This window comes from Oryza brachyantha, chromosome 2, assembly GCF_000231095.2.
Source record: "Oryza brachyantha chromosome 2, ObraRS2, whole genome shotgun sequence".
Taxonomy (NCBI): Eukaryota; Viridiplantae; Streptophyta; class Magnoliopsida; order Poales; family Poaceae; genus Oryza; species Oryza brachyantha.
The window spans coordinates 23,766,657-23,782,069 of record NC_023164.2 but is presented as its reverse complement, the minus strand read 5'-3'; the positions used below and the strand labels follow the sequence as shown (position 1 = coordinate 23,782,069).

At 41.3% G+C, this 15,413-nt stretch overlaps 2 protein-coding genes across 4 annotated transcripts; one reads left to right on the top strand and one right to left on the bottom strand.

The window, feature by feature from the left end:
• Window positions 1-4,643: 4,643 nt before the first annotated feature.
• Window positions 4,644-8,228, top strand: LOC102700776 (AP2-like ethylene-responsive transcription factor PLT1). 3 transcript variants are annotated; one of them, XM_015833887.2, is made up of 9 exons: window positions 4,644-5,085; window positions 5,254-5,860; window positions 5,974-6,056; window positions 7,083-7,091; window positions 7,177-7,265; window positions 7,328-7,401; window positions 7,478-7,528; window positions 7,628-7,701; window positions 7,792-8,228. In XM_015833887.2, the coding sequence occupies exons 2-9, from the start codon at window positions 5,298-5,300 to the stop codon at window positions 7,947-7,949; spliced, it is 1,101 nt and encodes a 366-aa protein (XP_015689373.1). In that variant the 5' UTR covers window positions 4,644-5,085; window positions 5,254-5,297; the 3' UTR covers window positions 7,950-8,228. The 3 variants fall into 3 exon arrangements, with proteins under 3 accessions (XP_015689373.1, XP_015689372.1, XP_006647887.1); XM_015833886.2 differs by having other exon boundaries at window positions 4,645-4,777; window positions 7,625-7,701; XM_006647824.3 differs by having other exon boundaries at window positions 4,645-5,085; window positions 7,625-7,701.
• Window positions 8,229-8,242: 14 nt separating this feature from the next.
• On the bottom strand, window positions 8,243-12,148 carry LOC102700306 (HVA22-like protein a). Its single transcript, XM_006647823.3, has 6 exons — window positions 11,889-12,148; window positions 10,210-10,236; window positions 10,009-10,131; window positions 9,498-9,738; window positions 8,769-8,918; window positions 8,243-8,638 (listed from the first exon to the last, which is right to left on the bottom strand). The coding sequence occupies exons 1-5, from the start codon at window positions 11,948-11,950 to the stop codon at window positions 8,793-8,795; spliced, it is 579 nt and encodes a 192-aa protein (XP_006647886.1). The 5' UTR covers window positions 11,951-12,148; the 3' UTR covers window positions 8,243-8,638; window positions 8,769-8,792.
• Between the last annotated feature and the right edge of the window lie 3,265 nt (window positions 12,149-15,413).

The window sequence follows — 15,413 nt, the reverse complement described above, 5'->3', positions numbered from 1 at the left end:
CTTGGTATATCGGTGAAATTTGTGGAGGGAAAGGTCCATGGCGCACGGCAGTTACTCCCTACGTTGGTTCAGCTCAGGTTCAGGAGATCGTAGGGCCGGTGTGAAGCATCGAGCTAGTAGCTAGCTCAGGTTCAGGAGATCGTAGTTCATGCGTGCAAAAGGTGAGTATTCCCTGTACACTGGTACTCGTAGTACGCTGTACGCGTACGGTTCGGAACCTGTGATGAAATGTGAGTAGTATACGGTACTACGTACTCCTCCGTTCAAAAATAAACCAACTGTTCGGTTTATGTGTCGAGCATTTGATCATTTGTCTTATTTAGAAAAAATTTAAAATTTTTTTAAAAAATTACACAAATAAATTACTATTCATGTTTTATCATCTAATAAAAAGAAACTTATTAATCATAATTTTTTTAAAGAAGAGAAAGAGTTAAATATTATATCTTAAAACTGAAAAATTGATTTATTTTGGTAGCAGTGGTGTGGTAGCAGCTTTATATTTTATCCTGGGGGTACATACGGACTATGTACGATCCCATATATAAGTGTGTGTATATAGTACAACCACTCCCGATCGAACTACCTTTAGGCTTCGTTTACTCCGCAAAAAGAAATTTTTGGATACTACGTAGAACGCTTAACCGGGTTTCGAAAGAGGTTTTTGGACACGAATAAAAAACGAATTTCATTACTTGTCGGAAACCGTGAGATAAATCATTTAAGCCTAATTAATCCGTCATTAGCACATATGAATTATTGTAGCACTTATATAGCTAATCATGGACTATTTATGCTTAAAAGATTCATCTCATGATTTCCCTTTTGCAATTAGTTTTCTTTTCCATCTATGTTTAATGCTCCATTTATGTGTCTAAAGATTCGATGCGATATTTTTAAACAAATTTTTTTAGAAACTAAATGGACCCTTATATTAGGAGTCATGGCAAATCACATATTCATAAATCAAAAACAATTTATAAATATAGATTTTACATGTGTGTTTTTAGCGATCTAAAAGTAATAACCAGAAAATAAAACATGATGAAAAAAATTCAAAATCAATTATAAATTTAATGATATAAATTTAAATTTAAATTTTAGGCACGATCAAAAACAAGAAGACGAGGTTCTTTGCTACCGAGGCGCTGTTCAGTTGGGAAATTTTTGGGAGAGATATCATATATTTGAAGTATTAAACATAGTCTAATTATAAAACAAATTTCAGATTCCGTCTGGAAACCCCGAGACAAATCTTTTTAGTCTAATTAATTCATCATTAACACATGTGTTACTGTAGCACCTATGGCTAATCATGTATTAGTTAGGCTTAAAAGATTCGTCTCACGATTTTCTCTATAATTATGTAATTAGTTTAAATGTTCATATATTTAATACTTTATTTAGGTATCTAAATATTTAATGTGATGATTTTGGGAAAATTTTTTGAGAATTAAACGGGACCTCACTGCTCACGCTGCACAGTCCACGCGCAGTGATAGACATATGTTCATGAGATTGCCCGTTGTCCCCAGTCGACGCAACTGGAACATGGGAAGACTTACAATACCTTCCAAGTAGTTTCCAGACGTACCGAAAAAACGATACCTGTGATGAGACGACAAGAGCAGGCCGTGCTAGCTCATCCTAAAAAATGATACGGCCAGTCGCCCATACCACACACGCGTACGCGAGAAGGGCGCCTGGGGTTTGTGCAAGCCACGTTCAGTTGTCAGTCCAGCGAAGAGGAGAATTAAACAGGGCGCCGGTGGAGGCATGCGCGCAGAGAGATGCAGGCAGGTACTCCAAACGAACGGACTGAAACTTCCATGTCCTGCTGCCTGCTGCCGGCCGAATCGCGCCCTGACCGGCGACTGGTTTTCGGGGGAGATCTTGGGCATGCGGCAGGTCAGGAACAGTATTATGGACCGAGGAAATCGTTGACTGCGGCGGGAGGACACACAGGGCTTGCTTTGGACGCACGTACGTCGTGATCCGACGAGCTCCGGGTCATGCAGGGATTTCTTCGATCGTTGCGCGGCCGGTTTGTGTGCAGGAGCAGCTGGGCATGGGCGGGTTGCAGGGGCACGATCCGTTCTTGACTTCCGGCTCCCTCTGCAACTCTGGCTTCGTAGTCGGTGCTCGGATACATGTATATGCTCCTATACTCCCATATGGAAGATCCACGTTTTATTGGTGTATAGGATTTTGCCGCAATTTGATTGGTTTCTTCCGCTCGCTGGAATACTAAAACATCAGCACGAATGCACGATCGACAGCCTTTAGTTAATCCTTCCCTCGCCAACAGGGAAAAAAAAAAAAGAGGGCAGCTAGGGGGTGACCTACTGTCCAGACGGAATACATTATATTGTGAATGACATTACGATGACATCATATCCTAATAACTATCAAAATCTGGTACAATAGCGGTATCGAGTGATACCGATGAAATAAATCTGATACCTTTTGAAATACACAAATCCAATATCCTAGTAGTACAAGATTTGATATTTAGATATATGTCAGTATTATGTATATGCCATAACTTATATTTTTATATTTTTATGGTAACATACCATGAGAATACAGTCTACCTATTGAGTACACATGGATATTTTACTACTTTGAAAGTATATGATAAAGAAAGGGAGTCTTGTTTCCATAAGAAAATATGACTAGTCTGATCTGGGTTCAATTCAACCTATCTACTCGTATCAACTAAAGTATTTTCCGATTCTTACCGAGAGAAATGGGTATCTCTTGGTATAATTTCAAATACATCCTAGGGAAGGGGAACAAGACACAATATAAAATACATACCATGCCAGATCAAGATCCATATAGTAGCCTCACCGCTAGCTGCCAACATCAAACTGGTTGATGTCGTCGCCACTTTAATTTGTACTTGGACAACCTAGAAGAGTAGTTTGCTCATATATTATAATTTTACTGTAGTTCTCACTGATTCCACATAAATGCAATATCGACTCTTGTCAACATGAGTATGGCTATTACCATCCTGGGATTAGTCGAAATCTATGTTATCACAAATGTAGTTGCATCTCTATTCAATAACAATATACATATGGTACACGCGAGGTATTATGTGTGATACTAGATCAGACGTGACACGATTGGCATCAGGGACTGGTATCGAGTATCTCATCTGATACCATGTGGTATTAGACTATATACTAGGTTATCAACCATGGCATCTGTAAGTTGGTTATGTTGGTTAGAGTACGATGATGCTTCATTGTTGAAAACTGTAATGAGCCCTCTACACACCTCTCAGCTCATAGGGGTCATTAACTACAGAGGGAACTGATTCATACTAGTGGCCTGGACCTTGTCCTTCTATGCCTTGCCTCCTCCTTCATGAACACTGATCTTGTCACTAACTGCTTTCGTCCTTGCCCTCCTTGTCAAGCTCATCGATTCCCAATGGTTTGATGAGTGTAGAAGGGAGAAAGATGATAAATGGTGGTGTCTATGTTATCAACGTCAACGGATCCTTGATGACAAGAGATATGAGTGATCAAGCCAAAGGATTCGACGAAGTAAGGGAGCAGCATGAGGAGGATCGGATTGGAGAAGCAAACCAAGGACGAGAATGGATCTAACGTTGCGTGAGAAAGGAGAGGAAGAAACAAATCGATCGATGCATATGCCACCAGGACAGAGCCATTCTTTAGTTTCTCTGAAAAACAGTATCCTTCTCTCTCTTAGCATAGCGTGCCATACGTAAGTCTTAATAAAATATTTTTTCTTTCCTTATAAAGACTACTTATTTAGTTCCTCCAGTTCCATAATACTTATCGTTTTGGATAATGATAGGGTCTTAAATAATAAATGTGAATACCATTTTCTCAGAGTACATGTTGGTACCAGACTGTATACTAGGTTTAACTTAAACAGTAGGTATCATTGAACCGGAGAAGTACATGGTTACAACTTACTCACAGTAGAAGTGGAGATAAACCAAAAAGACTAACGGATGAATGCTCATGCGCACACAACTAACACGGACACTTTATATGTATAAACTTTCTATATATAAATTTTATATGTGTAAAAATAAAACTTTATACATACAAGCACAGTATATAACATGTTTATATGTATAAACTTTCAGGTCTATAGAGATGTTCAAGCGGGCCTATGCCCCATTAGACCAACCCGGGATGAACACCTTGCATTCAGGGTGTCATCTTGTGTGACCTGTCTTTCCTTGACGAGAGTAAGTCGGGTGGCCTTTCAACGGCCAAGCCCAACTTGGCATGTTCACCGCAGCCAGGCCCACTAATATTGGGCCGCCATAGCCATGAGCCATCTCACAGAATTCTGATTTCCGGACAACTTTGAGCTCAACGTGGAGGATAAGGCCCAATGGCTGCTTCGCCTGCTGCTGCTGCCGCTGGCTGCTGTTGCCGCACCGCGGTGCAGACAGACGTGCATCAAGCCCTGACCCCTCGAGGCGTCCGCCGCTGGCAGCCGTCCAGCTCACCCCACCACCAACGCCAAACGCATCACGGCCGTCCACGTATCCGCGCCGCACGGGGCCCACCACCTCTCCCTCAAGCCCACCCCCAACTCCCAGCCTGGCACGCATCACGAGGAGGAGGGGGCGTCGAGCACGAAGCGGATTACACGAGTGATAAACCTTAACCCGGCGGGGTTAATTACCTACTTGCTTACGTCCTCGGTGCTTAGGGCATCGGATAGTATAAATCCGCCCCAAGGATGAGGGGGAAAACAATAATACCAACAAATTGCGGTATAATCTTTGCTATTTCTCCCTCACTTTCCTCTCTCTCTCGATTTCCCCGAGAAATTTCTTGTTGTTTCCAGCATCACTCTCCACTGAGCCGCCTGCCGCCTCGCTCGCTCGCTGCTCGCGTTGGCCGTCGTCTCGTCTTTTCCTCATCGATTTGACGTGCCCCCTATTTATTTCCTGCATCGGTGGTTTGTTCGTCTCCATTTCTGTTGCCTCGCCGTGGTGATAGTAATCGCTGTAGGATTAATTTTTATCTCCGGAGGGGGGAGTCCGGATCTTTGGCCCCAATCGATTCCTTCCGGCCACGGGTAAATGTTTTCTGATTACGATACTATTTTATGGTTTGTTTGATTCTGGCATGCCCTAGGTTTTTGTGTTGCTCGATACGGCGATTACGTGGTTCTAGTGCTAATTACTAGTTTAGATCTAGCTGGATGATAGTTTTTGTGATGTTTTTGTTTTCTCCTATCTTGTAGAAACTTAGTGTGTAGCGAGATTATTTGGGACCTTTGGGAAGCAAATGGAGGGTCCATTAAAAGAGGAGAAGGCTGCGGGTGAATCAGGGGATGAGGAGAAGGTAGAGAGCAGCCTCCCTATCAATTTGAATTCGTTGCCAGCCGCTGCTGCTGCCTCTGCAACCGCCGCGGATGAGTCTGGATTGCACTCTGCAGTGGAGCTAGGAGCCAACAATTCTAACACTACAAAGGGAATTGGGTCTGTTGGTACTGGTCAGAAGAAGATCCCGAAAGATGAGGTGCTTGATGAAGACGATGTTCAGGTCTGTGCAGTCACAAAGAGCGATTCAGTGGTCCCTTCAAACAGCAAGAACCCTATCGATGAGAAGGATGCTTTGGCAAATGTGGTAGAGAATGGACAGTCCGCTGATGGTAGCCCTGAGGATCAGAGAGTTACAATTCTTAGCGTTGTCAAGAAGGACGAGCCTTCTGATGATGTTAGAGATTCTAGTAATCCTGTAACAGTGGCAGGTTACAGAAATGAGAAAGGTGGTACTAGTGCTAGTGCCAGAACTGCTTCGGTGCGACCTGCAGGCACCCGGTCATCTAGTTTCCATGGTGTTACTAGGTGAGTTTTGGTGGTTGTGCTCTTGTTATTAATAGTTGATTAGTTGAGACAAAGCAATGCATTCACGCTCCAAGCTCAGTTGGAAGTATTTACCAAAGAATCACATTCTGCAGGCACAGGTGGAGTGGAAAATATGAAGCTCATTTGTGGGACAGTTCGTGCAGAATGGAAGGGCGGAGAAGAAAAGGAAAGCAAGGTATTCCATCTATTTTAAAATTGTCTGAGGTGCAGTAGCAGAATGTTTGTTGGCTGAACGGCTACTGCTCTTTTCTTCATCTAATTTCTGATAATGGCTGTTGTGCTAAAATTATTTGATGACATTGCCCCCAACACATTGTTACCCTTTAAATAGAAATAGCTATGAACAATTTGGATTATAAAGGGACCTTAATACTTGCATGGTATTTCTGTCATATCATTCTCTATATTAGTATGTATCTATGTATTCTTCGTCACTTTGCAATGATTATTAACTATTATATGGTCTGCAATCAGTATCACTGTAGAACCAAGATGATAAAGAATGAGAGCATAAAGGACATATTTGAACAATTGAACTGCACTTTTTTTGGACACATGTTGTTGAATCTGAAACAGATTCTTCGAGGGCAATATACTGTTGTTTTTCAGTATGTCATACTGTTGTGGTGATATGTGGGGAATGGAGTAAAACTTTTTGTTCTGCATGTTACAACTTTGTTATTTGTACAAGTTTCTCATTTGCATTCTGAGACAGTTCCCTGCTTTCTGATTAACTCACCGTCTAGTTCACTACTGATGCTACACATCTTAGCTATAGTACAATTATTGCGAAACCAATCTCCCGTGAAGTGGTGTGGCTCAATATAACTCTCAGCAGGCAAAACAAAAGGTGTGATACATCTAGTTTATTCCACATTTGGCCTCTGGGACCATCAACATAGGGGGCATTCTAGCTTTTGAATCTATGCTTTGATACCCTTGATAGAAATAACCAAAGAGGCTATGATAGGATATGCATTGCCCCAGTTAAACTTGTTGTTCATTTCTTCTTTAATCAAAGCATCTCTTTTAGTGTGAGCGTGGTGAGGTGTGAGATCCTACCGTCTGTAATTTTTTTTCCCTTTCTGTTGCAAAGTATGAAAATATATGATTTCCATACTCATTTAGTTACTTTTGAGTGGTTGGCTACTTATGGTTTCTTGGTTTCTTGCAATGGTGCTCCCACATGGTGTTGCTTCAGTTTATTTAGGTAACCATTGTTTATTTCAGTTCTGTCATTCCTGCCTTTTTTGTCTAGGGTCTGATTTTTTTACTCAAACTTTCCTACTTTGCAGGAAGTTATGATACTGAGGAAAAGGCTGCCAGGGCATATGATGTTGCGGCTCTTAAATACTGGGGACAAAATACAAAGCTGAATTTCTCGGTAAATTCTTATTTTCTTTGCCTCTTTGTTTCCAGTTGCTTCATGAGTAAATATCATTCCAGGTTTCAGAATACGAAAGGGAACTGGAGGACATAAGGGACATGTCTCGAGAGGAATGCATAACATACTTGAGAAGGTTTATCATGGATATACTTATTCATTATGGTACTTAGATAGTTGATTGTCTTGTTAATGGTTTTTTCCTCCTGCAGAAGAAGTAGCTGCTTCTCAAGAGGGGCCTCTATTTATCGAGGAGTTACTAGGTGAAATCTCCTTTTCATTTTCTTCAGTTTGCTGCTAGGGCTTATTTCTTGTTTAAAAGTTTTACTCAACTCTGCTAAACCATGTCCCTACGACAGAAGGCAGAAAGATGGGAGATGGCAGGCACGCATAGGACTGGTTGCTGGAACTAGAGACATTTACCTGGGAACTTTCAGTACGATGCCACATGCCTTCTTCTGATTCCCCCTATTTATGCGAGAAGGAAAATCCAATTTTCTGATGACTTTACGCTTGTTTGTACCAGAAACTGAGGAAGAAGCAGCAGAGGCTTACGACATTGCTGCTATTGAGATCCGTGGCAAAAATGCTGTGACCAACTTTGATCGAAGCAACTACATGGAAAAGGGTCTACATTGTATAGAAGGGGCAGGCTTGAAACTGCTTGCGTCAAAGCCAGAATAGAACTTGACATAGGTGCAGCAGCATCGTATATTGAGAATTGTCCAGTCATACTTGGAGCGTAGTGGTACATACAGATACAACTGGTTGCTATCTTGTTAATATCCCCGCGTTATAATTCTACAAATCGCAGCTCAATTTTCTATTGGTTATCAAAATTCGTGTCAGCGAGATGATTTTGAGCATGTATTATAGGGTGACTAGGGTAGGTTTGTACTGCACCTGTAATTGTGAGTACTCAATATTTATATTCTGCTCAATATAACTTATCAATCCAGATTGCATGTTCCCCGTTCTCAAAAAATTCCTCTGGTATTCAATTAAAGTCTTAACTCCGTAACTCGACTTGAATGTGCATTCGTTATATTTCTCATATCGGCGGCTGCCACGATTGAAAACCTTCCCAGATTAGTGTTACCATACGCCGGGAACTGTTCTTACGGTGGAAATGGTCCGTCCGGCAAGCGTAACAGAGGGATTCAGGTGATAATTCTGTGAGCAAATCGCCTCATATGCCAAACCTACAGTCCATTGGTATATTACTGGCAAGAACAGTACATGGACCAGAGTAGCAAGAATACTAGAATCTATCACCTATGTACAATAATCCATGATCGCTTGATCGCACATAATTGACATCCCAGGAGCATAATGTCGCCGATTGTAGACTCCCCAAGGTTGATCCTATGAACCTGTGTTAAAGTGAAGCTATATACATGATAGGATGCTAAAACAAATTACCAAAGCTAAATGCAATGAGATCACAATAACTGATTTTTAATTTTACAAAGGCCAAGGATAATTCAATGAACCAGAAGTCACCTGACAAGTGAAAACATGAGCATTCTAGTAGCGGTAATTTTGATTGAAAAAAGGATTCTCATCCCTGGTTTCTGCTTCTAGTTCAGCCTTGGCTCTTCTTTCAGCCTCTACCTCCTCTAGGATGGAGCGCCTTGTGTTTGAAGCCTTAAACTGCATGAATTGAAACGTTATGTGCGCAAGAACAGGTTGTACTCTGATACGGCACCTTATAAGAAAGGTTGCTAGAAGGAAACGAAAATGAAATGGGACTATTTGGGTTCAAACAAGAATTTATCTATTATATTATAAAGACGACTTTGAAATAAGCCACCACACTCACTCTGGAGGCTGGAAATTACCACATTAATCCAACAAAAATAGAAGGAATTGATCTGTTAGATATAGTTATATATAAAGTATAAGAGCTATATGTGAAATCCAAATCTATAAAGATAGAAGCTAAGAGCTGTATATGAAATCCAAACCTAAGAAATAGAGTTACAACCATAGAAATAAAATTTAAATAGAAATGAAAAAATGTGTATAAATCCAAATCTATGTAAATAGAAGCTAAGAGTTGTATATGAAATCCAAACTTGATTTTATAGGAAATATACACTTCTGTCTATCAAAATATAATTTAAGACTTGTATATCAAATATAACTTTATTTTAATTATCTAATTCTGTGCACAATTGCGCGAGGAATCCTTTAGTTCTAACTTTGAATGGGCCCAGAAGTAGATAATACCTTGTTAACCAGACTTTCAAATGCTTTTGAGCCATTTTGTTCAATGTATCTCTGAGCAGCTGATATCACATCATCAGGCCTATCCAATTCTTCCTTTCTTGGGATGTACCAGATGTTTACTATTTGCTGATTGACAACAATTGGCCTCACAAAATGCTCGTAGACATGTGCAGCACCATTGAAATAGGGCAAGACCAACCAGCAATTGAAAAACAATTTAACATAAGACCACAGAGGAAGCCTACAACCATTTGTATAGAGTAAGCAACTATTTTTGTATCATGAATATCGTCACAAAATAATAAAAAATTCTGCACTAAACTAGAGAAGGTGAAGAACATAGAAATTCTTTTGGTAGACATGGTAATTTTATTTTTTGTTAAGCCAAGAATGTTCTACAATCACAATAAAGATTCACAGAAGTAGTACGATTCAGAATGGGACACACTAAAGGCACCAATCAAGGATAATAGATTATGGAAATATCCCCAAGCTGTGAAAAAACCTTTACCATTCAAGTATAGGAGCAAAAGTGAGCTCAAACAGAGTGATAAACGAGTACAGCACCCAGTATGTGAGCCATTGCTGATCATCTACAGCAGATTTTGTTTCTATTGCTCGAACTGATGCATATCTGTAAAAGTATCCAGTGAGACCTAGAATGCAAGAGCAAGTATGCATTTTTTTTAAACAAGAGAAAATGTTAACTTACAGTGGATATGCAAGTGAAACTACAGGCCTGCAAAAAAAGAAAAAACAAACAAACAAACAATTAGTGGAAATATAGGACCGAGACCTCCATAAAACCTGCACCTGCGTGTTTAGCAACTAAGAACAATAAGTGCAAATAAAGGACGGAAACCTCCCTAAAACCTGGACCTGTGTGTTTTGCAACTTAGCACGATGCTTGTGCCTTAAATAAAAGAAAAATAGCTACCATTAAAATTCTATTACTTTCAGTAAGTTCAGTATAAGGAAAAATAACAAATCACTAATGAACCAAATTAGAGCAACATCTGCATGACGGTTGGTAATTACAGCACTACTACATTATAAAGGCAATATTGATTACTAAACGTATACCAGCATCCTGCGGTTGATCAGTGTGAGGAATGTTATTGTCATTTTTGTTTTTGCAAGTAGGTAAAGAGACTGCATATGAGAAATCTTATTAAAGATTCATATTCTAAGAATAGACAAAATCAAGTTGAAAAGAAGACTCTTATCCTCCTAATACAACATACTAAATTGCCAAGTCCTAAGCTGGAACATTGCAGAATTACATGGCATTACATATTTTGGGCTAATTCAAAACACAAGATAGGAAAAACGTAGGATAGAAAAAAAAAACATACAAATATGATGGGAATTCATGCAGAGAACGGAGGATTGAGAAGCATAGGAATAGAGGAGATGGAGTCGTTCAGATGTGCACAGGAAAGGAGATATGAAATGTACAGTGATGCACATATTAGCCATTTTCCTTAATCCTTAATCCATTTGTTCATTTGTTTGTCCGCTCGAATACTCGATCAATTGCTGTCCAACCACCTCATTCACTATCCCGAATCTTCTTAGGGATGGTGACCTGCAGACGGCCAATTTGAGCAACGGAAGCTCGCTCAGCGCATGAGCGATGGAGCGACCTAGCTGGTGGAGCAAGGGAACCGACACACGACTGACGAGCTCGTGCAAGCACACGACAGAAGCGAGCTGCCACCACGCGAGGGCGACAAATTGGAGCAGCAAGATGGGGAGGATGGTGAAGCATGCTCGAGCGGCTGACATATGAGTTCAGTGAGGCAGGGCATGTGGGACGGTTGCGCGAGCTCAAGCAAGCCGCCGACCGATGGTCAGCGTGAGCTCCACTGGCTTTAGGCTCGATCTACTTCTGTCTTATTTGTTTTCAACTGGGTTGCTTCTTCCTCGTGCCTCCATGGTTCTTGCTCCGATTTGGGTTGCTAGTAAACCACTTGCTTATCAGATGCTTATTGCTCCATTGACACAAAGGAACATAAAAATGAGATTTGTGTGAATAGTTTCTTTCCTAAGTTTTTCTCGTGAAATCAGTGATGGAGGAAACTTTCCTTCAATTTTCATGTGGTCAATCAGTGAGACCCGAAGGGGATATTCCTGCAAAAATCCTATGGAGTCCTGTAATCCGAACAATGCCTTACATATTGTATGACAACATCAGTCCTTTGCTAACAGTACCGAGCAATCCCTAGCTAGTCTTCCGGTAGCTATACCAAAGAACGGTTAATCTCAGTACTACTTAAAAAAATATGAGTTGCAGCACAGAACACAAATCCTATCAAGAACAGAAAATGAATCTGCTAGGGACATCCGCTAGAGAGAGACCAGAAGGTCTTTCAGATGAGGAGAGCGTACCCCGCAAGAACATCCAAGTTCTTGACCACGACCTTGAGGAAAGATCCGGATCCGGACCCCATTCCGCCGCTCGTCCTGCTCCCTGCGCAAGTGCGAACCCAGCCGGGGGATGCGGAATGCGTATCCAAAGCAGCGAGGAAGAGTGCTGCTCGGCTCGGCTGCAGCCGCTGGGCCAACCTTTTCCCCTCCTTTTCTCTTCTTTTTTCTTTGGTTTCTTCACCCTTTCGCCAACCCACCCTCTCTCTTGTTCCTTTTGTGTTGTCTCCTTGCTTTGCTGCTCAGTACCTCCGGTGAACACGTGAACGACGCGTGGACCAACGCATTATATTTCACCAGCTAATGTCACGCTACTCTGGTCTCCGTTTGTCCTCAGTTAACTACTCATGTTAATCTCTCCTTTGAAGCCGTTGGTGTCATCCTCGACTCAATCCGTAGTAGTAGGAGGGGCCTTCTCCATGCATACCTTAACTACAGAATAATAATGAATCTAAGACAGATTGTTCGATTGGTCTTGTGATTTTGAGTTAAAACAGGAGCTCTCTGCCAATTATATTAAGATGGGGAAAACACAAACAAAAGGTTCAGGTACAGGAAAACAACAGTGGGGCTTCAGGAGTCCCTGGCTATGAACACCGAATTTGTTCAGTTAATTGCTTCTTCATTGTTCATCGATATTGTCTCCCGGCTATTTGATCGTTTCTAATCCTCATCCCAAATCAAGATGCCTTGCATGGCGGTAATGTTCATTTTTTTTTATTCTAAGAGAACGCTGGTAAATCTTGTTATCCCAAACGGTTAAGCATACCAGTGACTTGTTTTTCACTGGTAATTTTCATAACCGAATATTACAAGTGTATTTCTACTGCGAGGGAAAAAATTATGAGTTCCCGAGCAGGCCCTAAATATTTTATTTGTAAATACATTCGTATATAAAAGTTTATATTTTATTTTTTGAAAAATATTTTTACTCTATAATAGTTAATTCAGTTATTTATATACCTATAATAAAATTCATATAATCCAAAAACACAAAATCTTTATCACCTCAAACAGTCCTCTCTGCGGTGTACCAAATGGGCCGGGAAACGCATGAGTTCGGCAGGCCCATCCCAAGATATACGGGCCTATAGATTTTCTCTCCATTTGTAGTTCTGAATTTGTTTGTGACCTGCAAACTTTTTCTTTTTCTTTTTCCTAAACAACGAGTGAGTTTACGGTACGCTTCGAACCCTAGTGGCAAACACATTACACATCTTTTTAGGCACGGAAATAAATCATACGTATGCAAATCTTAATCGTGCCGATTTATACTCCCTCCGTCCGGATTTTGATTTTTTGTTTGCAATGTTTGAATACTCGTCTTATTTAAAAAAATTGAAAGCATTATTTTATTTATTATTAAAAATAGTTTAAGTATTACTTATAAATTTTTATATTTGCACTAAATTAATTTATAAATAAGACGAATGATAAAAATTATAAGTGAATAGTTCCAATTTTATAATCTGGGATGGAGGTAGTAATATATAGCATCAGATCTGCCGACCCCAACGCGCTGACTATGGCATGCACTCTCAGCGACAGATGGCCGGTCGGTCTGACATCAGCGGAAGGCCGGGAGATCCTCTCGAAAGAAAATTAAAGCGACTTGCCGCGAGTGTTTGGGTTGATTTCAATCCGCAGAACTTCCCAACTTTCCTCTCGGTCGGCGGTGTCTCTCCTGCTACCCCTACAAAAGCAATCGCGCGATCCGCGCTCGGCATCCCATCCGCGGAGATCGATCAGGCCGCGAGGGCGGAACGGAACGACGCGCGCGGAGATCAGACTGATTTTACGGTGCGCGCGGGGTGCGGCTGGCCGGTGTGTGGTCTACCACGAATCTCCCGCCCGGCCGCGCGGGAGCTGGAGCTCTGGTGGTGGTGGATCGGTGATAGGCAGCTCTCTTAGCTAATATAAGCGGCGTAGATTAGTCGTTCCACTTTTGCTAGTGATCGAAATTTGATTTTTTATTCTTCTGTTAAACATGCGTCCAATACATAGGGGTTAGAGGGGATGGTGTGTATGGACTTTTTGACTTACATGCACGTTTTTAAATTATCATTAAACGATAGTGACCGAATTTAATCGATGAAATTAAATTTTTAAATATTTAATCAATAGGTAAACTCTAGTCATTTATGTATACGCGGAGCCCGAAGAACCTATATATGTCAACCCACCACGTCTTATACTGAATTTGAAGGAGAATTACAGTCCAATATATATGAGCTCCCGCGCGCGCGACTTCTGACTCTCCTCACGAACGGTTCCGGTCCTCGGCCCATGTGACTGACTGCAGATCGATCAGCATATTCGTGTAAATGCATGTACACGTCGATGACGACAGCTAGCTGGTAGTATCTGCATGCCGGGCCATGCACGGGTAATTAATGTTCTTAATTCCAAGGTATAATCTTGCGGATTGACAGGTACATTGTATCGTCTATATATACATCCAAGTATCAGTACTATATATGCACATGACGGTATATATACTCCAGCTCAGTAGCTAGCTAGCCGCGGGTCCATTTTAATTTCCTGCCTGAGTGCCTAGTAGTACGTACATGCCCCTACACATGACTGTGCTGCAATCTCTTTCTTCAGTTGTAACGTGGGTGAAAGTGAACTAATCCGTTCTCAAGCGTTGGACCATGCATGCTCCTAGATTGATTAATTAGCAGGGTAGGTGTATGTGTCATATCATCGTTCTGCAGCCGCTAGGTGGACGCTAGGATATATCGGAGTTGATTGATTGATTACGACAAAGGGAGTGCACGCTCGATCGATCGCGCGCGGCAGCAAACGGACAACCGTACGCGCCTTTCGCTTGCTTTTGCTGCGCATATGCCTCTCCTCCTCATCGTGTTCCGAACTCGATTGGCGAAGCAAGCGAGGGATCGTATCGATCGGAGCGGGCAATGAATCATGCCGCCGGCCGGCCGCTGCCGCTCCTGTATGTTCTTGATTGACGTTTCCTTTCCTCGGTGCGAGATCATATAAGGAGTGCGTACGTAATAGTAGGTACGGTCGATCGCGCGCGCCCACCTTAATTCCGTTCTTAATGTGCTCGTGTGTCTGGCTGCTGCCTGCTGCATTTCTTCATCCGTGCATAAGCGCATTTAATTACCTTAATTCGCAGGTTAGCTCCGTTAAAGATCAGTACCGTGCCTTAAGTTTGTCTTTATAATTTGCAGGTGTGTTCGGTCGTTTTTTTGGTAGGTGTGCTCAGTGTTCTGGCATCCTAAGGAAGGGATCGCGTTTTTGTTATTTTGTAAACCTATTTTTTAATTTTAAGGCTAACCACTACCAAAATTTAATTTTATATTTGAACCATTTAGTCATAACTAGCTTGGCCAAACAACTTTAAACTTTGTCACAACAACTCTAGGCATCGTGTTGTATATATAAAATAAGTTTTCGTGGAGTTTAGTTCTAAACAGAAAATAAAAAGGTTCTCAAAATAAAAAATTCTAGCGAAGGTCCGGT

What these genes read in the sequence shown, in the direction of transcription:
- LOC102700776 (XM_015833886.2), top strand. Translation starts at nt 5,298, where the DNA reads ATGGAGGGTCCATTAAAAGAGGAGAAGGCTGCGGGTGAATCAGGGGAT. An exon ending in ATACAAAGCTGAATTTCTCG is followed by an intron (nt 7,266 to 7,327) that starts GTAAATTCTTAT and finishes ATATCATTCCAG; the next exon opens with GTTTCAGAATACGAAAGGGA. An exon ending in TGCATAACATACTTGAGAAG is followed by an intron (nt 7,402 to 7,477) that starts GTTTATCATGGA and finishes TTCCTCCTGCAG; the next exon opens with AAGAAGTAGCTGCTTCTCAA.
- LOC102700306 (XM_006647823.3), bottom strand. Translation starts at nt 11,950, where the DNA reads ATGGGGTCCGGATCCGGATCTTTCCTCAAGGTCGTGGTCAAGAACTTG. An exon ending in TTTGCTCCTATACTTGAATG is followed by an intron (nt 9,739 to 10,008) that starts GTAAAGGTTTTT and finishes AAATGGTTGTAG; the next exon opens with GCTTCCTCTGTGGTCTTATG. An exon ending in TTGAAAGTCTGGTTAACAAG is followed by an intron (nt 8,919 to 9,497) that starts GTATTATCTACT and finishes CAATTCATGCAG; the next exon opens with TTTAAGGCTTCAAACACAAG.